Source organism: Xylona heveae (genome assembly GCF_001619985.1).
Source record: "Xylona heveae TC161 unplaced genomic scaffold L228scaffold_10, whole genome shotgun sequence".
Lineage (NCBI taxonomy): Eukaryota > Fungi > Ascomycota > Xylonomycetes > Xylonales > Xylonaceae > Xylona > Xylona heveae.
Genome location: NW_017264202.1, coordinates 992,485 through 1,014,591, shown reverse-complemented (window position 1 = coordinate 1,014,591; position 22,107 = coordinate 992,485). Strand labels below are relative to the sequence as shown.

The 22,107-nt window shown below is 48.0% G+C and overlaps 9 protein-coding genes across 9 annotated transcripts; 5 read left to right on the top strand and 4 right to left on the bottom strand.

The window, feature by feature from the left end:
* The first annotated feature begins 138 nt into the window (after window positions 1–138).
* Window positions 139–578, top strand: L228DRAFT_250184 (hypothetical protein). Its single transcript, XM_018333259.1, has one exon. It carries the CDS (start codon window positions 213–215, stop codon window positions 459–461), a length of 249 nt encoding a protein of 82 aa, XP_018186038.1. The 5' UTR covers window positions 139–212; the 3' UTR covers window positions 462–578.
* Window positions 544–2,538, top strand: L228DRAFT_233113 (WD40 repeat-like protein; the record flags this gene model as incomplete). The annotated part of the gene is made up of 4 exons (XM_018330621.1): window positions 544–1,033; window positions 1,094–1,438; window positions 1,494–2,238; window positions 2,303–2,538. Exons 1-4 carry the CDS (start codon window positions 710–712, stop codon window positions 2,536–2,538), a joined length of 1,650 nt encoding a protein of 549 aa, XP_018186037.1. The 5' UTR covers window positions 544–709.
* Window positions 2,539–2,863: 325 nt separating this feature from the next.
* L228DRAFT_213759 (protein translocation complex subunit SSS1) lies at window positions 2,864–3,224 on the bottom strand (the record flags this gene model as incomplete). The annotated part of the gene is made up of 3 exons (XM_018330003.1): window positions 2,864–2,904; window positions 2,980–3,066; window positions 3,140–3,224. 3 exons carry the CDS (start codon window positions 3,222–3,224, stop codon window positions 2,864–2,866), a joined length of 213 nt encoding a protein of 70 aa, XP_018186036.1.
* A 1,010-nt stretch (window positions 3,225–4,234) lies between these two features.
* On the top strand, window positions 4,235–6,465 carry L228DRAFT_28740 (hypothetical protein). Its single transcript, XM_018336443.1, has 3 exons — window positions 4,235–5,116; window positions 5,196–5,818; window positions 6,083–6,465. Exons 1-3 carry the CDS (start codon window positions 4,602–4,604, stop codon window positions 6,208–6,210), a joined length of 1,266 nt encoding a protein of 421 aa, XP_018186035.1. The 5' UTR covers window positions 4,235–4,601; the 3' UTR covers window positions 6,211–6,465.
* Window positions 6,466–6,738: 273 nt separating this feature from the next.
* Window positions 6,739–7,775, bottom strand: L228DRAFT_250179 (hypothetical protein). Its single transcript, XM_018333258.1, has 3 exons — window positions 7,560–7,775; window positions 7,169–7,490; window positions 6,739–7,023 (listed from the first exon to the last, which is right to left on the bottom strand). The coding sequence occupies exons 1-3, from the start codon at window positions 7,619–7,621 to the stop codon at window positions 6,922–6,924; spliced, it is 486 nt and encodes a 161-aa protein (XP_018186034.1). The 5' UTR covers window positions 7,622–7,775; the 3' UTR covers window positions 6,739–6,921.
* A 168-nt stretch (window positions 7,776–7,943) lies between these two features.
* On the top strand, window positions 7,944–10,404 carry L228DRAFT_28727 (hypothetical protein). Its single transcript, XM_018336442.1, has 3 exons — window positions 7,944–8,955; window positions 9,013–9,871; window positions 9,939–10,404. The coding sequence occupies exons 1-3, from the start codon at window positions 8,174–8,176 to the stop codon at window positions 10,224–10,226; spliced, it is 1,929 nt and encodes a 642-aa protein (XP_018186033.1). The 5' UTR covers window positions 7,944–8,173; the 3' UTR covers window positions 10,227–10,404.
* Window positions 10,405–12,035: 1,631 nt separating this feature from the next.
* Window positions 12,036–13,792, bottom strand: L228DRAFT_250178 (ribosomal protein S4e). The gene is made up of 5 exons (XM_018333257.1): window positions 13,717–13,792; window positions 13,244–13,381; window positions 12,876–13,160; window positions 12,450–12,744; window positions 12,036–12,380 (listed from the first exon to the last, which is right to left on the bottom strand). The coding sequence occupies exons 1-5, from the start codon at window positions 13,728–13,730 to the stop codon at window positions 12,324–12,326; spliced, it is 789 nt and encodes a 262-aa protein (XP_018186032.1). The 5' UTR covers window positions 13,731–13,792; the 3' UTR covers window positions 12,036–12,323.
* Window positions 13,793–14,205: 413 nt separating this feature from the next.
* Window positions 14,206–16,450, bottom strand: L228DRAFT_270545 (oxidoreductase, FAD-binding protein; the record flags this gene model as incomplete). The annotated part of the gene is made up of 11 exons (XM_018335419.1): window positions 14,206–14,346; window positions 14,403–14,584; window positions 14,636–14,843; window positions 14,896–14,917; window positions 15,000–15,287; window positions 15,344–15,445; window positions 15,514–15,548; window positions 15,617–15,713; window positions 15,812–15,920; window positions 15,988–16,180; window positions 16,238–16,450. 11 exons carry the CDS (start codon window positions 16,448–16,450, stop codon window positions 14,206–14,208), a joined length of 1,590 nt encoding a protein of 529 aa, XP_018186031.1.
* A 1,319-nt stretch (window positions 16,451–17,769) lies between these two features.
* On the top strand, window positions 17,770–21,583 carry L228DRAFT_285177 (hypothetical protein; the record flags this gene model as incomplete). The annotated part of the gene is made up of 9 exons (XM_018336315.1): window positions 17,770–17,841; window positions 17,930–18,077; window positions 18,141–18,241; window positions 18,288–18,929; window positions 18,988–19,137; window positions 19,196–20,419; window positions 20,469–20,696; window positions 20,747–20,887; window positions 21,002–21,583. 9 exons carry the CDS (start codon window positions 17,770–17,772, stop codon window positions 21,542–21,544), a joined length of 3,249 nt encoding a protein of 1,082 aa, XP_018186030.1. The 3' UTR covers window positions 21,545–21,583.
* Window positions 21,584–22,107: the final 524 nt, after the last annotated feature.

Genomic DNA, 22,107 nt, shown 5'->3' with positions numbered 1-22,107 from the left:
ATCGGTGGTCCGATCGTGCTTAACCCCGCGATTTATCGCCGTCATTGATTACACATAGTTAGGCTATCGATAAAGCTACCCACCTCAGGCAAGCTAGGGGTTTGTAAGAGCTCAACGTCTCCTTCGCCTCCTTAAAAACAATAAAAATTCATTTTCTAAATTGCGACAGGTTACGAGCTGCGCCAAGTTTCTGCATTTATTCTCCCGATAGCATGGAGGATCGTATGGCCTCCCGATCCAGGAATGGAACAAATGATGATAGCAATCAACCCTCAATATGGGTTGATGAATTAGATAACACAGAAGCGTCAAATACTTCCTATGATGAGATGGATTATGTACCAACTACAGAAGAAGACGACGAAGATGAAGATGATGAGAGCCATGATCTGGATGACGATGACGATGACGATGAATATCATGGTCAGTTGACCCAGTCAACGATTGTGTCATCTCCATAATAGTTTCGATGCGCTTTTCTGACCTATATAGATGCAGATGATGGAAACCACGAGGTCCACATTGAATTTGCAGTAGGGGACGATAATGATCTGATTGAGAGTGGCGAAGAAACGGAGACTGGAGCGACTCGAGGGGTAGGGCAAGACGGCGCTGGACCAAGAAGGATTCAAGGTACGGTAGAGCCGTCGATGACCTAATTTCAGCGCACTTGCTGAATCCCTTAAAATCAGTGTCCCGAGCGCAAATCATGCAGTTGCTAGGCGGGCAAGCTGCATTTGCCCGAATTCTGGCACAGCACCTCCCTGGTGCACGGCAGCTACTGGCTGATGATGAAGATGAAGGCTTCACAGGCTACGGATACCCACGTCCACGCCGAGGTGCCAAGGGCGAATATCCAAAGGTCCCTAGCGATACAGGGCGAGGCCTAATGATGTCGGGAGTTTTTGGCCGGAACGAATCATTTTCCGGGACGATGAGGCGAAGGAACAAGGTTGCTAGTAGGCTGCTACAGAGGGAGCTTGGGCTGGCAAACAATGGGCGACAGCGAGATACCAATAGATTAATTTCTCAAGTACGCGCCTTGATTGTGTACTGATCAAATTAACGATGGCTGACTGAAGTATATTCCTAGGATTTGATACCCTCTTCAAAAGCAGACACCATTATACACTATGGCAGCAGATGCTATTCTGGGCAGTTTTCCGATGATGGTAACTTTTTTTTCTCATGCGCACAAGATTTCAGAGTGCGCATGTACGACACATCGAATCCTTATAGGTGGAAGTATTACAAAACCGTGCTCTATCCTTCCGGTCAATGGACGATCACCGATGCCTCTCTGAGTCCAGACAACAAGCTACTTGCCTACAGTTCAATAAGAAACGTTGTGTGTCTCGCCCCTACAGACCCTGGAGAGACTGGAGATCCGTGGCATTTGGACTTCTCCGATAATCGTGACTTTCTCGGAAGCTTTGGCGTGGGTTCCTTTTCCATAGCCCAATGACTGGCATGGGAGCTAATACGTGATCTAGATATGGTCCATTCGGTTTTCTGGGGATGGTCGAGAGATTGTTGCAGGCACATCTGACCAGACCGTTCGCGTATATGATATTGAGAGTCGGAGAACGGTGTTAAAAGTCCGTGGACATGCCGATGATGTGAACGCTGTTTGCTTTGGAGATTCCTCGTCTCCACACATCCTGTACTCTGGCTCGGACGATACCACGCTGAAAGTCTGGGACCGCCGAAGTATGGGCGATAATCGCGGAGCTGGTGTCTTCCTTGGTCATACGGAAGGCCTTACTTATGTCGACAGTAAAGGAGACGGCAGATATGTGCTCAGCAACTCGAAGGATCAGACTATGAAACTTTGGGATCTTCGAAAAATGTCAAGCCCTGACAAGTTGGATAATTTTGATCCAACAGAGTATAGCACAGGCTTCGACTATCGATTTGAACCTTATGTAGAGGACGACTATACACCTCATCCACGCGATGGCTCTCTTGTTACATTCCGAGGACACCGAGTCCTCAAAACGCTCATCAGATGCCACTTCTCCCCGCCAGGTAGCACGGACTCACGTTATGTGTATTCTGGAAGTGAAGACGGGTCTGTCTATGTTTATAATATGGATGCGACTTTGGCTGGCAAAATTGACGTCAATGAAGCTACGCGGACGGCCAAGGGCGAGCGATTACGATCTCGCCATGGTTCTGGCGCCTGGAAAACATGCGTTCGAGATGCAAGCTGGCACCCGTACGCACCTGTTATTGCCGGTAGGCCACTACTACTAACATTGATTTTTTTTGTGGCTTCAAGCAGTAAGCTGACTCTCTGTAGCGACTTCATGGAATGGCTGGCGCATGGCATCGGGAACCTGCACCCTACACTCTTGGAATGACGGAATGGAAGATGACGAGGCTGAGCCCAAGATGGGAACATGGTTGGACTCGAAGCTTCAGGACAACGAGGACGAATCTTTTAGACCGACCAGCGGCGGTGTCCATACTCGCTCATGGGCTAGGGCGCATGTTTTGGACGAGGATGATGAAGACAGCGAAGATGATTTTTATTGATCTTGACAGCAAAAAGCGTTGCTTCGTAGCTTTTAGCGCTCAGGTCATGGTACGGGAGTTGGAGCATCCGTTTAGGCTATGACTTTGAGTTGACGATTGGATATGAGCCATTTCTGTTTAATTGTTCATGGTTTGAGCCTTTTGACTACCAGTATCTTCTTTTCAACGAACTATCATGATGGGATATAGAATTATGCAACGTGTTATAATACAAGAATACTCCGCTTCCGCAAGTGACAAGTTCGACGCTACCCATATCGAACATGAAAGAGCATTCGCCTTGGTTTTGGAATTTCAAAATGTTGTATTTGTACTTCTGCTCTGATTAAGCTCCGCCGACGAGAATGTTGTTAACGGGGATGTGGACTGGCATAGCATTAGCATACTTGAAAGGGATGAGAAGCTCTTCCACGAGGAAGAAATCATATCGTGTAGACATACTCAGCTTAACAAAGTATCCTATCGTACCCATCACAACGAAGCCGACGCCCACGGCCTGGGAAATCTTGATGAACTCGCGCTTGTCGGCTAGACATCGAAATGAATAGGTTAGTGCATGGTCTTCCAAAGGTGCAAATTGACGAGGTTCAGATTATCATACGCTTTGTGCACCGGTGGAGAAATTGCGTTCCTTCCCTGAGGAAGTCGCGGGGGATCTCAGCGATTTCCTTGAGCTGATCGGCCATTTTGAAATAGAGAACTGAGAACTAGAATAGCGGCTGAAAAGAAGATAGAATGAAATTGATTATGAAAGAGATAGTTGACAGAGCTGAAGAAGCTGGTAAAGCGAGGGCGTTGGAAAGGGAGACAAGAGGTCGATGGGCTTCTATCAGCTCTCGCGGGTGCCCCAGGTCCAGAAGGGGTCTAAACGACTTGCTACTTCGTGTCCTTAATGTTCTGAGTGGCAGGTTCCGTCGAGCTGTGGTTAAATTGGATACAGAAGTAGGTGACAGGTACCTTGTAACTTACTGGCAGGCTGGGCATTCATTTCGAAGGCGTTTGGCTGTCTCGCACTCCCCTCGCTCGTCTCGCCTCGCCTCGCTACCACACCTTTTTGGGCGACAGTGACGGAGCTCGGAGGAACTTCTGGCCTCCCGAGTAGAGACGTCGTACTTCGGACTGCAACCGCACTTCATCGCGTCTCTTCCTTCCTCTAGCCCAGCAACTGCAACCCTCGACGCCTCTGTAAACGACAGGTTTCAGCAGTCAATAGCCATTTCCTCTTACTCGAAGCTGTCTATCGGCGAACGAGTCGCTACTTTCCGCTCTACGACACTTCAGAAAATTCGCCGCCGTTCCGTTTCCCACATTGCCTTCGATCCTCACTAACGCTCCTCTCGCGGTTTCGAGTATATTGCGACTTGGAGGATTAGTGGGTTTGCAAGGGTTACTCAGCGGACAATTTCATATCCCATAAGGCCTTGATTGACCTATTATTGAAATATTGACTTTGTCGCCTTCAAATCTTCGTTCTTGAACGCTGACTTTTTGTCTTTTTTTCTGCGTACAAACTTTACACAACTAAACGGCTTTGTCCTGTCAAAAGCCATACTGCATCATCTTGTGTCTCTTCGTGTTTATTCACAAAGGCAGTTGAGCATAGAGCTCGCTCCTCATTCTCAAAACCTCGTCTTTCAACTCATTTCTCTTTCTGCTTTCGCCGTTAGGCGTCCGACTGAGAGATTGTCACTGGCTCAGTATACGTCAATCTGCTAAAGGATTTGTCTTTTAAAGTGAGCCTTACAGGGACTGTACGTACCTCCGTGTCTTTGTTCGTTCGTCAGTCAGCACCCCGCAAAGTGATCGTCTTATTTTTCTTTTTTTTTTTTCCTTGTGGTTTTACAAAACGTTTATAATATCTGCAGAACTTTGCAGAGTGGCTGGACTGAGACGCAATGTCATTGAATGTTTAATTTTCATCGCAAGCTGATACCGCTTTTTGTCTTATACAGACTTTGTGTCATTATTACTTCATACAAACGGACAAAAACATCATATTTATAACGCAATCAAGAAGAGAAGAGTGTTACTTTGAGAAATTCTAACCATCTACTTCTCTCACAATGGCTGATGAAGACAACTTCGATATCGATATCTACGGCGACGATAGTGGCGAATACCAACAGGAAGCGAATGGCGCAAGCGATGAGAAGAAACCCGGGCAGGAGGATATAACCCTTGAAGATCAGCCGAACCAGAAATCTGACGGTGCGACTGGCCCAGCTCAAGCTTCCAACAATACTCAAGGCGCATCTCAGGGCGCCAGTCATGAGAGTAGTGAGCAGGTAGGGGAGAGCGAGCATTCGGAAATGCAGCAGAGGATCTCCACGACTGAAGGTGCCTCTCAAAATGATGTACTACCTCCCAAACAGCCTCCTCAGGAGCAAGGTATCAAGCGCAAAGAAGGTCCTGATACTCGACCAGTTGAGACAGGAGCCACCTCTGCGCTCTTTATCTCCGATTTGCATTGGTGGACAACGGATGATGACGTTCGTGGTTGGGTGAATCAGAGTGGCTGCGAGGATGAGCTCAAGGATATCACCTTCAGCGAACACAAGGTGAACGGGAAGAGTAAAGGGTAATACCTCGCTTGATCACTTGAATCTTCCGTGCGATATTGTCATGACCATGCTGATCTGTTTCTCTGCCCATTTCAGTCAAGTTTTTGTTGAATTCATCTCTCCCCAGGCCGCTACCGCAGTGAAACAGAAAATCGAGTCTTTCAACGCGAATCCTCAACAGCTGAAAAAGCATACGGTTAACTTTACCGCTGCTACCGCCAACCCGTTCCGTACATTACCCAAGGATGCCCCTGCTCGTGGAAAGGATGGTAGGGATCACCGTTCCGGTAGCTTTGGAAGTCCCGGCGGGATGGGTGGCGGCGTGTCTCCCGTTGCTGGCAACTTTGGCATGGGCGGAGGTTTCCGCGGCGGGCGTGGTGGGTTCAATCGCGGAGGAGCCATGAACAACATGGGAGGTTACGGTAACAGAAACTTTTCCCCCGTGGGCGGTATGGCTTCCTCCGGCTATCCCTCTGCCGGTCCTATGGCCGGGTTTCAGCCGGCCATGGGAATGCAGCCATATGGAAATTTTGGCAATCGCGGGAATATGGGGATGCGCAACGGTCCCGGTGGTAATCGCGGACGTGGTGGAATGGCTCCGAGTCCGATGATGGGCGGGATGCCCATGGGAAACATGGGCATGGCAATGGGTGCTATGCCAGGCCAAATGGGGGCCATGGGTGCTGGCATGAACATGGGCCCAATGGGAGGAATGCAAGGTATGACCGGCTTCTACAACCCTTCCATGACGGGCACTGTTCCTAGCCCGACTATGGGTAAGTATCCACAATGCACTCCAGCTGTTGTACGCGTCGCCGTAGCTTCGCCCGCCACTGCTGGTTCTGCGACTTATCCAATTGGCTTTGGCCCGTCATCTGTTTCTTCAATTCCTTCAATGCCGACTCTGAATTCTGCATTTTTCTCTACAGCCTCACCCTCCTCCAGCATGAATCAATCACTAAAGCGTACTCTTTCTCAATCAGGTCAAGCTAGCTTCGCCGGGCCGACGCCCCACTATAACCCCGCCTTCTTCAACCAGAGCCAGCAGGCCGCTGCTGGAGGAGATGGTAACTGGAATCCGCATGGCGCGAAACGACCTCGCCCTGAGTAATCCACGTATTGTCAGGACCCTGTCTCTAGCGGTCGCTCGAACCGACTTTTGTGTCTGTCAAGACACCTTGAATATTCCGCTGCCATTGCCGAACATGGTCGATCTTGCTGAACCAGCTTGATTCATTCTCGCCGCCAATGTGCTTCGTATCAGAACGCATCTGTTCGCCGCGTCCTGCCGTCAGCTGGACTCAGACGCTTATTGCCCTCTTACTTCGGCGTTATCAGGGGAGGTGGTAACTCTTGGTTGGGTATTTCTTTGAATTTCTCAGATTAGTCTCTTCATCGTCTTTCTTTCGAAGGCGTGTACAATAGAAAATTTCCTTTTGCTCTTTTTGAGGAGTATGACTGTAAAAGCATCGGCACCTTTACCTCTGTTGACTTTCAAGATACTTTAATTGTTGGTTCGAATTGTCCTTTCCAGGAGGGGTTTTCTCTTTTGTCTATTTCATGACCTTTTCGTCTACGTTCATATATCCTCGCCATCGCACAATTCACGGGCATTTGGCGGATGGCGTTTTGTATCAGTAGCTCCGATGATTTTTGTATACCCGTTGAATATTTGTTCCGTCAGAAAGATGCCCTTGACGGAACTGCCCAGTTCAACATTCTACGTTATTTAACATTACATTTTCTTCTCGGACCTTGCTTCAATATTCCCACCAGGGATATTCATGCTCAAGATTAGCCCTGTAAGTGAATTGGCGCTCCCTCATGTGTTCTTTTTATCAGTCGCGTCTGCTGCGGACAAATTTGTCTTGTCCTTTCCTAACGCTCCAGTGAGATATGCAATACGAGCGAAGAATAAGAAAGCCTGCAATTGCAGATTCTCAATCAGTAATCCGTCTTAAAAGCTGTGACATACGAGTTAAGAGCAGTTGGCTATTACACGTGCTTGTGTAAAGCATTTTCTGGCAAATTTATATAAAGGCAGGATCTTTGGAGATCTTTGGACTCACTGTAAAGCCTATGTTCCCCCAAATTACTGGAGTCCAGCCCTTGACGTCCAGGAACTGCTGGTGGCCTAATACATGATACGTCATGGCTACATGGCCTATGTCACCTGCCGCCAGGGCCAGAAAGTAATTCCTCACGAGGCGACTTGATGTCGTCGTGTACAAGACACTGATCCCGATAAAAGCCAGTAAAAGGTACAAGTTTCCTAGTTGGAGTGCAAGGATGATTTCATGAGAGGTGACATCTTCTGGATGCGAGATGTCGATAATCTGATCGGCTATGAAACTGCGAGGTGAAACGATCGGCCCCAGAAATCCACAGAGCCTGTAATTGGCAGCAGTGTTAGAGTTCTACATGGAATTGATCGAAAATTTTGTTACAATGGTGACATACAGTGAGAAGGGCTCAATTATTGTGAATATGACCCTGGGAATGGGTGCCAGAATTGCGGACATTAGGGGAGATTCAAAATGTGTGTAAAATATATGAAAATTAGTTGAAAAATCCTGAAGGAATTACACGAATAATTTTGAGCTCATGGGATTTTCTATAAGTGAGAGGAGTGAAACAGAACACATATGTTTAAAATCCACAAATAGTACTCATGAAATAATGACTGAATCGTTCCGAATTGGCAAAGAAGAACGTCCGGGTTGTTGACCCTGTTGACCAGCTCGGAGCGTCGGACATACGGAGATCTGCAACCCCGTTGGCGGTAAACTAGCCAACTCTGCAGCAAGCAGCAACACCAGCAGCCCAATTCAGAAGTCCAACATTCCATCACTGTCGAGGCCGAAATCAAATAACATCTGCAATCAGAAAATAAAACCTCAGATTCCTCGTCTCTTGTCACAGATCATTATATACTTATTTTGTATTCATACGATATTCAATAAAATCTAATGCCATATCACGTCAACCCCGGTTTGGCGGTCTCAACTTCGCGAACATGACCTAATAGCTTACTGGCGTGAAGCTCAACATATCAACTCGGTGCTTTTAGGATCATGGCCACGGAGCCACGGCTTGCGACTCGTCTCGAGGATCCTTTGACTCTGATGAGGGGTATTCACCCTTCCGGGTCTCTGCAACTACCACCACTTCAAGATCCACGACCGACGGATCCTGCGAGCAGACCGCTTCCTCTTGAACCCAGCACAAGCGCTCATCGAGATGCCCCGGCGGACGCGACCAGCACTTTGTCGAGTCGAGCGACCGAGAAGACACGTAAATCCAACGCTGCAAAAGTTCTTTCGAAAGACCTGGTCTCGACGAAACTTGATGGAGCAACAGGGAAACCAGACGCGTCTGCGGAATCGGTTTCAAAATCTCGAGCCTCAAAGGACCGGCCTTTACCCCAACAAGCTCCAGAGAGTCCCCGGAAAAGACGGAGAATAGAGAATGTCAAAGCTCCTGGAGAGTTTGTTCAGCTCCCAAACCCTGCCCAAAAGCCTCCACAATTTACGAAACCGGCCCCTGCGACATTGAGTGCGCTACAGGATCCGCCCCCGAATGCCGCGTTATTCCCTCCAATTTCCACAGAGGCCTTTCCCGAAGAGCAAGCTGCCGCAAAAAAGGTACCGGAATCTCAACCGAAAAATAACAAGAGCGCGTCGACTATCAAGGCAGCGAAGAAGCAATTGACTCGCCCAAGGAAAAAGTGGACCGAGGAGGAGACCGATGATCTCCTTCGTGGCGTTGCATTGTTTGGAATTGGGTGTTGGAAAAAGATACTTTCACATTCGGAGTTTACCTTCAATAATAGAAGCTCGATTGATTTAAAGGACAGGTGAGAAACGTGGCTTAACTTATTCCGGGAATTTGTTTGACTAATTCTACGAGCTAGGTTCCGGACATGCTGTCCAGACGCCTACCGGAAGCATATGAACAACACGCCTTCTGACGGCCAGAGCCCAAGCGCTGGAAGAATTGCGGGAGATATCGGTGGCACTTCCGTAAAGCCTTTAGCTAGCATCCTCACGGAAAATATCTTGATTGCCTCTGAACCAACATCGAATCCGTCGCCTTCGTCATCGAAACCCCGGAAATCACGTTCGCATCGTAAAAACCCTGAAGATCTAGCTCGTCTGGGAATTGAAGGACCGTTTCGCAAAGCTGCCCGACGAGAACGGCGAGCTTTCCGGCAAGAGGAAGACGAAGACTTACTGAAGGGTTACAATAAATACGGACCTATGTGGAGCCGTATTCGAAATGACCCAAGCTTTAACCTGGGAGAAAGACGTGCTACAGATCTTCGGGATCGATTCCGCAACAGATACCCTGAAAAATATGCCGAAGCTGGGTTCAAATCTCGGCCACGAGCGACTTCTAAGGCCACCCCGGTCAATCAGAATAAAGCTCCTCCGCTGTCCACCGAAGCTGAAGCTATTGCCAAGAAGAAGATGCTCGAAAGAGAGCAAGAGCGGGAAGAGCGGAAGACCAGTCGGGAGCAAAGCGAGGACGACCGTGAAGAGGATAGCTCGGCAGAAAATTACCGCCCTGGAATTGGTAATAGTGAAGATAGTACCGATGACGCGGATGATCCGGAACTCATGGTTAGCGGCAGTATGTTTGATGATTGGAACGAGAATACCTTGGCCCCGTTTCAGAGCAGCAGCGAGTCAGACCTTCACAGATTTTTTGACAACATTAATCCTATACCCTCGATCACTCGCCATCCACCTCTGCAGTCAGCTTCGCACTCCGTTAAGCTTGCCCCAGTTCTCAATATCCCGAAATACTCTAATGCCCTCGCATCTCCCAACACCGCAGGGACCACACCGACTCCCTCTACTGGAAAGTCCAAGGGGAGCCTTTCGTCGCTCCTACCAACACTCTCATATCCAAATTCTTCTGCTCCGAGCTCCAGCCAAGATGGCATTTCAAGTTCACACGAACGGCCCCAATTTACATTGCCTGGGCCAAGCGAACTCATCACTCCTTCAGCGCTTGATTTCGAGCCAACACTGGGTACACTCAACCCCAGTCAACAGCAGCTCACGAATAACACTCCTTCCTCATCCATTACTGGAATTCATTTTAAGCCCGCCGACATCTTGAAACGGGCCCGCCCCCACCATTCTCTTGCTCCCACAACCTCTTCGTCCACAAATCCATCAGCAGACACCACGAGCCCTGCTGTCCCTAATACTTCTTCCTCCACCGGAAGGCACGGCTTAGCCCATATGCCCTCTCTCGCCACCAGCATGGAGAGTATATCAGCAAATGTGCAAAACAGCAACTCAAACCAGCATAGCAGTGTAAACATCAATAACCCGCTCCAGATGGGAGGTCTGAACCCATCTCTCGGCGGTGGAATGAATGGCTTCCATAACTTCCACATGCCGATGCCAATCCAAATGCACCACTCCAATTTAGGTGGTCACAACCAGGCTTCCAACAACCCTACAAGCAATCAGGCACACAGCGGCGGCATCAATCCTGTCTCTATTTCCAACCATATGGCACCAGGGCTGAACCTACCTCTCCACAACATGCCCATGAACATCAACATGACCATGCCGATGAACTTGCATGTAAACAGCTTGAACCTGGGCATGCCTATGGGCATGACGCCAATGAATTCGATGATGGGTTCCTTTGGCCCCATGTCAGTCGGCATGCCCGTTGGAGTCGGCCTCGGCATTGACGGCCCCAGTGCTGCCTTGATGTGGGAGGACATGGCAAACCATCCTATTTTTGATATTGAAAACGCCGGGGCCGGCACTGCCCCTGGTCCTGGTCCTGGTCCTGTTAATCACCATGAACACGGACCTCCTATTCCAAATTCCTCAACCACTCATGCAGGCTCAGGCTCCCTATCAACCAACCCTGCGGGCTCGCTGCCTCATTTCGCAGCAAATGAGGAACTACAGCAACCTACAACTGCTTCGCCCGCCAAAGCAGCAGCAGGAGCAGGGGCAAAAGGTCATACTGCCTCTCGTCGAAGTATTGGAGGACCTACTCGGCCCAGTTTGATACCGAGCTCGGGCCCGCCTGGATCAATTTCTTTTTCATCAATCGCTGCTGGCGCTCGCAAGTGAAGCAAGAATTATATACATCAATCATGGACAATCCTTTTCTCTTGCCATCACACATTATGACCTTGTCATTACAACGCATGATGCAATTCAGTACACTATCATTACGGAGCGGTCCATTTTATATGTTACGAATTGAATCCTCGTCTTGATCATATCTTTTTCAATTTTCAATTTTCATGTCTTCATTTTACTCTTTTTTTCCCCAGGATGCTGCGTTTCTGGATATCTTGAGCCTGTCTCGTCATTCTCTTTTCTGAGATGGTGGCTGTTTAATTTCTGAAACATTAGCGGCGGAAACAGGCGCAATTGATGCATCGGACACTGCGAAGACTTGGCTATTTTGTTTTCACGTTCACAATGCTGTTAAAGAAATACGAGGAACATTATATCATTGGCAGACCGACGGACTAAGGAGTTTGATCCTTCTGTTTGGGGCTTCTACCTTTCTTCCCTGAAGATATTCTAAACAAAGAAAACAGACAAGATATTGAGGGAGAAGTCTAACCTGAGAAACTGCTTGTTCTAGAGGATGTGGATGCCGGAATTTTGAAGAGCAAAGGTTGCAACGCAAGTTGGGAGGAGATTATGGATTGCGGTTATGAGTCTTAGGAATGATTCGCAATTTTTCAGTTTTTCATCTCACGTCACTGGGATTGAGACAATCTTAACGATTTCACGATTATGATGATGAGACGACAACATCTTTCATTGTTCTGGGTTTGGGTATCATTGCGTTTAATCCTTTCTTTCAAGTTTGCACGCTTTGGCAGGTTTTGGGTTTAATAGACTGGACAGCAACTGGGACACGGGTCGGAGGCATTATTATCAGGATACAACACGTCAATTTGGTATATTTACTTTCGTTGCAGGGTATGCAAGCACGTTAATTGTTTTGAACAATCAAGGAAATCTTCTTTTAATTTTGTTCGTGCCATTGGAAAACGACCTGGACCTAGACCTATCATCCCATTTCGGGGCGCCTACCGCAGGATATGGAAAAATCACTGCAGCGTAGAGCCAGCTTGATGTCTAATAGCACAAAAACCCCCTGTTCCAGCACTCCCGACTACCAATGACCCCACTGACAAAGACCTTTAATGCAAAATTAATGCATTTAGTTGCCAGAGATAGCATAGGCCCGGCGGCGGTCGCGCTCCTCGGCAATGGAGAGCTGCAAATATAATTAGTAAAATTGTTCAAGAACTACACGAACATAAGACCGTTGGATCAGAATACGTACCTTGACACCCTTGCCCTTGGGCAGAGAGATCCAGGGCTTCTCCTGGCCAACGATGAAGACGTTGCTTTCCCGGGTGGTGAAAGAGTTGTCAATGGCGTCCTTGATGTGGACAATGTTGAAGCTACCATCGTGGCGCTCACGGTGGGTGACAACACCGACACGACCCATGTTACGACCACCAGTCACCATGGCGATGACACCAGTGTCGAAGGAGATGTAGTCGGAGATCTTGCCGGTAGCAAGGTCAATCTTGACGGTGTCGTTGACCTTGATGGCAGGGTCGGGGTAGCGGATACTATATAAATTCCACCACACCGATCAGTATGACAAATACTCTCAAGTGGTTTGATCATTGCATCTTTCATCGTTCAATCGCCAAAGCTTGGTCCAACGTCTGAAGGATGCAGATGTATGGGGATAACATACGTTCTGGCATCGTGCGTAACCAAGAATGGGATGCCGCCCTTGCCAAGCTGGACGCGCTTGACCTTGCCCAGCTTGTACTCGGCCTCCTCGTTGGTGATACGGTGGACGGTGAAACGGCCCTTGGTGTCGTAGATGAGACGGAAGTTCTCGCCAGTCTTCTCAATGGAGATGACGTCCATGAAACCGGCGGGGTAGGTAACGTCGGTGCGGACCTTGCCGTCGACCTTGATCAGGCGCTGCATGACGATGGCCTTGGTCTCACGGCCGTTCAACGCATACTTTAACCTATACGTCGCAAAAGGTGTTAATTATGACGCTCACGAGCAATGCCACCTGCAGTAATTGTGGGACAGAGACTGGAGACTGACCGGTTGCGGATGAAGACAATGAGAGGCATGCAGTCCCGGAGCTTGTGGGGACCGGGGGAAGCCTTGGGGGCATAAGCACCGGACAGTTTGTCCAGGAGCCAGTGCGAGGGAGCACTAAGGCGGTGCTGGTGCTTCTTACTATATCACAAATGAAAATTAGCCATTTGGTCTTGTTGTATATCATTCGGAGTCGCGAAGTATTCGAGTATTCAGCCATTCCGCTGCGCCGCAAACCAAGAAACCGGCCATTCAAGCAATTTGGACTTCGACTGTATCGGCGATAATAGTTGTAGCCATGGAAAGTACGTTCCGTGGCAATCGCTCCTCGTCGCTTCACCCTTCAGGTCCTCCAAATTGCTGAAATGGTCGCACTCTTGGACGCACGTAGATTCGTCTTGGGACACAAATTCGGAACGTATGGTCGAAACTCGAAAACTTCTTCCCCTGCGACTGAGGATAATGGAACGACTTACGGTCCGCGAGCCATGATTGCTTTCCAGTCGAATCGGTACCTCGAAGGAAAGTGGTCGTGTCGTTTGGCGTTGTCGCTGAGGCTGGATGTCCAAGAATCTCAAAATTCGCTTGCACACTATCCTAGCGAAAGTGAGCAGTCGCGCTCGCTTAACGCGAAAGCCCTAGGGCATCTCCGCAGCGAAAGTCATTGTCCTCGATGTTCGGCTGGAAATGGTACTCTAGGTACTTTCGTACTTTCTTGGCACGGCACTTTACCACATTTGATTGGCAGTCATCTGCGTCTCAACTCGGTATGTTTTCCAATGTCACATGCCTAATACCACGGGGTGAAAGCAGTCTATCACAGAGAAATCATTGTACTGGGGACTTTGATATATTGTGATACCCAAGATTCTCTATTTAATGCGCGTAATGATGTATCCCTTCGAGATTAAAAATAGTCCAGCCACGCTTCAGCCGCCTGCTGTGATGCCAGAGCACAAACTAACTCAAGGATCAATGATCTTCCCCGGGTTCATAAGCCAATGTGGATCCATAGCCCGCTTCAAGCTTCGCATAACATTGATTGTCTCCGGTCCCAATTCCGCGAAGAGCGCTTCCTTCTTACCGAGCCCAATACCATGCTCACCCTGTTGAGCAAGTCAGCTAAATGACGGCATACTTAAAAAGTGGGCAAGGCTCTTACTGTGCATGTTCCTTCCATCTCAAGAGCCCGCTCAACCATGGCATGAACACATTTCCGAACGGCTTCGCGCTGCTTTGTATCGTTTTTGTCATACATGATGCTCTCATGAAAGTTTCCGTCGCCGATATGGCCAAGGATGCTTGCAAACAAGCCAAGTTCATCCAATTCCTTTTTGGATATCTCTGTTGAAACTTCATGAGATTTGGTTCGCCAAATTGGCATAGAACACTCACCAATCAACTCTGGAAGCCTTGATAGAGGGACCGCGACGTCTGTGGACCAGACTTCCGAATCCTTTTCTCGCAGAGCTAACATACTCCATAGCGCTTGCTTCCGTGCAGACCACAAGTCATTGCGTTCCTTTTCATCAGCGGCAAATTTGAACTCTTCACTATTGTGGCTCCCAGCAATCCGCTTCACAAGACCGATATTCTCATGCACCTTTGCCTATGTGAGTGGGTTTTGCTCAAAGCTGAGATGAAGAGGGACATACCCCTGCTTTTGTTCCTGCAAACCTGCTCGCGAGAAAGGGAAAAGTTAGCTCAGTTCTGGGTTTTAGGGATACACGTTGAAGGGAAGAAATGCGTATCTGCTCACTTGAAAAATAGCGTGGGGACTTCTTTCCATTTCCGGGTTGTTGTCCCAGACCTATTGACTACATTCATCTGTACCTCATCCATAATCTCCATGGCTGCAATAGGGATCCCGGCTCGCATGACCTGGAAGGCAGTGGCCGCAGCATCTCTCATTGTAGGAAAGGTCACCACCGCGACACTCGTCTCTTGTGGCAGGACAGCCAATTTAAGTGTTATCTCTGTGACTATTCCCAACGTGCCTTCTGAACCAACAAAGAGGCTAGTCAGATTATAACCTGCTGATGATTTCCTAGCCAAATTGTTTAGCTGATAACAACAACAAAGTTGACATTAAAAGGTCCCTACCGGGGTCTGCGTTTCGTTTTAATAATAGTGCCGTCCGCTAAGACCGCAGTGACATTGATCACCCAATCTTTCATCGTTCCGTACCGAACGGCATTTGTTCCACTACATAACAATTCTCAATTATCATCCTCTTCGTCATGGCAAGAGGGGAGGAAGTGTTCGTGGTGTACCTGCAAGATGTTCCCACCATGCCTCCAATCTTGGCCTAAGCCCGAATGTTATTAGAATGTAGCCCCCCCCCCGAATTAGAGCTCTGGAGAGGAGGAAAAGTACCGTTGGACCGGGGTCTACCGGAAAGAAGAGCCCGTCATCTTTGAGTTGCTCATTCAGGTCCATCCAGGAGACTGACGGTTGAACGACAACGTCCATACTGGACTAAACGTCAGCTTTCTCCAACGAAAAAAGAAGAAGAAGTCCTTTTTGGATCCGAAAAGGCGCGTTAATCTACTGGAAGGACCAGTTACATACTCGTCTTTATGAAATGCAACAATTTTGTCCATGAAAGCGAAGTCGATAGTAATGCCGCCAAATGGAGCCGAGAAATTTGCCTCCAGGCTGGATCCTCCGGAGTAAGGGACTGGCATGAAATTCAGCCGGATACACAAACTATAAAGTGCAAGCAAAACCAAGCATTGATGACCTACCCATGGGTATGCGATAGTTGTGGCAAATCTTGGCTATCTGGGACACCTCTTCCGTTGTCTTCGGATAGGCAATAGCAACCGGCAGTCTTTCGGCATTGATCGTAGACCATGCGGAATAGCCATGGGAACGAAGATCGTCGTCATCAGTACTGATCGCATCATCGGAAAGGCATGCTCTCAGTTCATCAATTGCCTATCATGATTAGTTGACCCTAGAGTCGGCATACAACCTTTGGTTGCGTGCACTTACGAGGATCATTTCCCTGGGCTTTGCATATGTCGGCTCCGACTGTCTACTGCTGTTTATTTCGAAGCTGGTGGCCAGTAAGCTGAGCGCGCAAGCCACCGAGCCTGCCAGTGCTGTCAACAAGACCACTTGGCGAGTTGTCCATGGTCGTGGCGAGTGATTCTGGCTTTCAACAGTCCGACCTGAAGATAATCTCGATGTAGGCCTCAGATTCATACCCCGCTGCGGGAAATGTCGAGACGTCACACGGGTCTGCTTCAGGCATGCTAGTATTGGGCAAGCTCTGGACAAGGATCTCAAATTCATCCTGCCCTGGCAGATGGGGAAGGAGCCAACGGTCTCAATAGAAAGAGACAGATGTGAAGGTCTTGAACAATATGACGGCTGCCCATGATTTGCATCGATTTTCAAAAGATATTGTCATACGAGTTAGCACAGTAGGACTGGACGAGCCAGATGCACATTGGGTGGCCCTCTTTGCGTGGAACAATGTAAAAGAGCTAATAAATAACAATGATAACTTAGCCCTGGAGCATATCATTTTCAGGTCGCGTGTCACCCCCACGGGTCCGAGTCCCTTTCTCCTGAAGCCAGCTTGGATACTAGTGGCCCATAGCGTAGTCGTTTGGCCGCCGGCTAACTAGATGGGACGAAAATGCGAACGTCGAAGCGTGCGGATGTGCGAACGGCAAGCGCAAGCCCGATCCGACCACAGCTAGTGCTCCCGTGCCCCAAGGTGGGAATACGATCCTGTACGTAAGACTTTCAGGTAATACCCAGAACAATTGTCCAACCAGCTTCACATGAGCCTCGACTCTCTGCTGCAAGGGCACAGACAGCACTCATTTGTCTGCGGGGTTTGGGCTGATTCACCCCAGCATGGACTTGGGAAGTTAATTACCGAAGTAGCGGATGTCTATCGTTAGATTATGGCTCTCGAAGGGCTACGTTAGGAATTGCATTGGTTTTGCGGGGGTTTGGTTTCTATATCATGTTGCGGCTCTTTAAACCCCAGTAAATGCACTCAGAAATGTTCGGCCCTGCCTTCCCGTTTGGTGCTACACATCCCACTCCTCCTCCAAGGGTCGTTCTTGTACCGGAGTACTGTAGGCGGCATGTCCTTCCATGACCTCGATCGTACCACAGCGTTGGAATCGATTTTTTAACATAGACCAAGCAGAGGGATTGCTACTCAGAATACAATACCACAATCATGTTGCAAAAATTTTCGCGGCAAAAATATCTGATGCTTCATTAGTACATGTCATGACGCTGTGACTTATTTGGCTGCCAACAATTGCTGGAAGATGAGCGGTGCTTTGAGGAGACCCTTGTCACCTTTCCTAAACTTACCGCAAGGGTAATATGAGAGGGCACGTGAACTCGTGCCTCGGTCGCGTAGTGCGTTTGGAGAGGATTCGCGAAAATCACCGCGGCAACAATTGACTGACACGCGATGTGGAGAGCACTTCCTGATCTCCGCAAGATTGCTGTACAGAAATGTTCCTTGACCATCTTATCAAGACATGACGATGATGGCAGAGATCATGGGTCTCCATGATGAAGCCTGGAGGATTGTGCAAGCACCCTATATTTGCTCTCTTAAAGTACGTATCAATTCGGTCCGGATAAGAGTCTGATAATTAGAAAGGATTGGTCTTTACGGGTCATCTGAAGCTAATTGAACTTTTTTAGAGGCTTCATGATTCGTTGTGTGTGACTTTCGACATATACATATCCCGCTGGGCGAAATATAATCCTTGTTTAGTTGAATCACTTGTGTCCGACGTGTCTGAATGCTTGTGGACATCTCCCTATGCCCTGAATATCTTAGTGCACCTATGTATGAATTGCTCCCTCATATATGTCTGAGAGGGATGGCGCTTACTCTAGCGCGCCTGTCCAGCAAAATCTTTGCCCGCGCGTGATGCTTTCCTTCGCAGAAATCCTGGACTTTTGGACTTACTGTCCAAAAAATCGCTCGAGTGTCAAGGAGATGATGACAAGGTACGCGGCAATGGTTCTGTACTTGCGAAAACTAACCAGCTGTTAGCATGGTCGGGCTTGTATTGCGCTGCTCAGATTTCCACTTCCTAGAGAAGTGCCATTACCTGGATCATTACTACCATTTTTCAAGGGGACTTTTGATCGCGCCGCGCTTTCACCTTCGGCAGAGACTATCAGGCCAGTCTACGTGTTGCTCTCAGGAAACTGTAGCGATCTCCTGGAAATTATTCCAGTTCAGATGATGGCGCGGTTCCAAGACCAACTGGTCAATATCCTGAAGACTCTTGAAGATCATGCCGTTTGCTTGCTCTGCCTGGGAATATTGGCAGCTATTGCACACCCTGAAAGTCATGCAAGTAATTTGACCACTGGGACGCCAAAAGAATCAGACGGTTCCTTTACCTCTGAGCGCGTTCCGTTCTCCGAAGGGTTGAAACAATTCTTCACTGCGCGTAAAGCGCCTAAAACCCTAGAATTTATCTCATTGCAGGTCGCTTATGCCTGCTCTGAGACCAACAGTTTGTCGCAGAACGAAGCTACCGAATATTTTGAATTAGCAAAAGTCATTGCTGGCGCAATATCTATAGAAGTAAAGCAAGATTTTGTAAACGGTAACAGTCGAGGCGCCCGAAAATTGCTGGAAAAATGCCTTCACCCTAGCAATAGACACATCGATTTTCAAGTAAGGGTATGTGCAACAAAATCTGCTTCTTTTGTACTGCTTGAAGTGCTTGCTCCATTCAAAGGCACTCGATTTCGTTTTAGACGGTTTGCATGCGCGCATCGTCAACGTCCCCTCTTTGAACAGTCACGGCCAAACTCTTGTTAAAAGCCTTCTCGCAGCCATGGACAGTGTAGGATCGGAGAGTTTGGCGAACTCTGCAAAAGAACTGCTTGTGAGTAAAACTTGATCGCCCAGACCTCAGACTTTATGATAAGACTGACGCATCGAAGCTTTATATGGATGAGTCGAATATTTTCTTACTGCTAGAAACCATTCTGGATATATCAGTTTCTTGCGAGGAACCGAACTTTAAAGAATTCCACCGCATAGATATTTCTATGGTACTCCTAGAAGCATTGAACGAGGCACTTTCTGAAAGTTCAACGTTAAGAAGAGCTGTCCTGCGTGCAATGTCCGGGAAGCTTTCCGGGAAGCTAACCAGCCTCCACAGCCCAAAAAGCTCTCAGAAATCTCAGAGAAAATGTTGCGCGTGCGGAGTATGCTGTCAAAAGTACTTTGCGAATAAAGGAAAACTTCGACGAAGTTTACGTGCGCTTTTTATCAAAACCGCATTCTGTGGACATGAATATGAGATATACTTGAGCAAAACCTCCATAGGTGCATTGATTGATCAACAAGATGCGGACCATTCGATTCTCCAAGCCGATTTTACTGAGTCTACTATATGTGCGAATATCCGGTCATATGATCTGTTTGGCACACCAGCTCAGAAGGATACTCGACAGATCTCGAGCAATAACTGGAGAGAAACGCTCAGTGAGAATCTGCTTGCTAATGCAAGACTTCAGTACGAAAGCATAGTTCAGCAAATGGGAACAGTATGCCGGGAACTCGAAGAGCGATGTGACGAAGCGGAGACTCCATTTCGCCAGGAAAAGTTCAAGGTTGAAGAGCTTGAGCTCCGCCTTCTAGAAGCAGAGGATCGTAACAAAGAACTGGACTCAATGCTTCTAGAACGTAATCTTTTCCAGGTCGGTGCTGAAGCCGAACTTTCTGCGTTGCGCAAACAGGCTGAATCGGCAGAGAAAAGGCTTGGAGACTACGTCCAACAGACTGGGGATTTGAAAGAGCTCCTGAAATCAGTGGAATTAAAGGCAATAGATACCGAGACTCACCTGAAAGAGGGCGCACAAAAAAGAGAACTAGAGACTGCTGCTATGATAAGCGCAAAGGACGACGCGGCTGAGGATTTGATGAAGGAATTATGCTCCATGATGGAGAAATTAAACGAGAGAAAGAAAGAAAACAGCATGCTCGTAGAGGAAAAGCAAAAGATCACTGAAGATAAAAATTGGCTTGAAGGAGCGCTGGCCGACGTTGAATCGAAACTGAAACTTAGGGATGCCTCTCTCCGTGAAGAACACTCGCAATTAATTCAGCTCCAGGGACTTTACGAGAAGTTGAAGGGAGATTTGGAATGCACATTCAAAAAGGTTCGTCAACAGGCCCTTGAGGAGTAGTAAAATGACTGACCAATCGAAGGTTGAGGAGTTGGAGTCTGCCAATACACATCTACTTGATGAACAAAACCTCGCAAAACAGGCTCTTCAAGGGGAGCTTGACTTGGACTCTTTGACGGATGGAAGCCACAATGGTGCCACCATCAGCACTTTGGTTGCCCAATATGCTGAGAAAATTAGAGGCGTTGAAAGACACGCTAGAAGTGAGCTTGAAAAGGCTAATTTAAAGCATCTCGAGCTGGAAGAGAAGGTTTGCTTGCCCGCATTCACTGGGGTTTTCGTGGCTCATTTATTTTGCAGTTTGAAATCCAGTCTAGACAATTCAACGAAAAGTGCAAGGAGTTTTCAGAGCTACGTGAATGGAAAGAAAGATTAATGGTGGCCATGTATCCCAAGGACTTTGGATCATCTGGTTTCGATGCTAGGGGGGAGTCGTTCGATGTAAGTAGGATGCCACTAAAGGCGTTATTTTCCGGCATATCGGTTGTTACGATTAAGCCATGCGATTACTCCTGGGATCTCTTGACTGTACTGTTTCCTGACTTACCAATCCAGGCTGATCACACCGAAGAGCGGATCGCAAAAAGGTCAAGAACGCAAAAGATGCCTCTAACGCCCAACGGAAACCCACCTCAGGCATTAGCTGGTAGAGGTACAGGTCTCAAACCCACAAATGGGTTGAGGCAACCCTTGAGGGACATCGGATCTGGAGAAGGCACATCGCCTTCAGATGCGAGGGAAAAGAGGCATTCAGATCAAAGCATCGGGCTTTCTGCAAATTGGGCCGGCGCAAAGCCACCTCGCCTCGGACCAATCTCGTATGGTAAACAATGCCAAACTGTGTTGACTACTGCAGGTTATGACGGCGCAAATGAGCCAACACAACACTTTCCACATAGTTCATGTGGCAGGAGTAATTCACCGGAAGAGCCATGCGAGTCTCGCAGATATATTGAGGAGAAAGAGAATATCGAGGATGGAAACCGACGTGGAGAGCTTGATTGCCGGTCTTTCTCCGAGATTTCAGAACGGCAAAGTCCACCAATGTCCTCCGAGAATGTCGAATACATCGCAGGGTATCAAGGAACCATTTCGTGATAATTCCTGAAGGAAATGATTTTTACTTCTCGAACCGGCTCTCTTTTGGTCTTTTACTGTGAGATTCTCAGCGTTTGCATCATGTACAGTTCCGCCATGATCCGTTTGCTCCAGTCTTGCAGGTAGGGAGACAATCTAAGCATGGTGGTATTGTTGATAAGCATTTACAAACTCGAAAGATTGTTTTGATGTGCAAAAGAAGGTAGTAATAGTGACTAGATATGTTTTCCCTAAGAAGCTCTGATGATAGGGTGTGTCTTCAACCACTTGCTCGTCCGGAATAGGAAAGCATTAGACTTCACACGCGATTATCTAACCGAGCACATCCATGCACTCGCTTTCATTATTCAAATGGAGCTTTCTTTGTGCAACGGCAGACCACGGCACGTTGCATGATTTAACGACGAGTGACCTCTTTGTCCGTTTCGCCTTGAGTTGGACGGTTGGTATGCCGTGTCTGATGTTGGGCAAAGACATGGGAAACAGCACTGTATCTAAATTCTTGTCACCCCTCCAATAAACTGTCAGCGTTTAAGCCCGACCCATTTTCAGCTTATTGATTA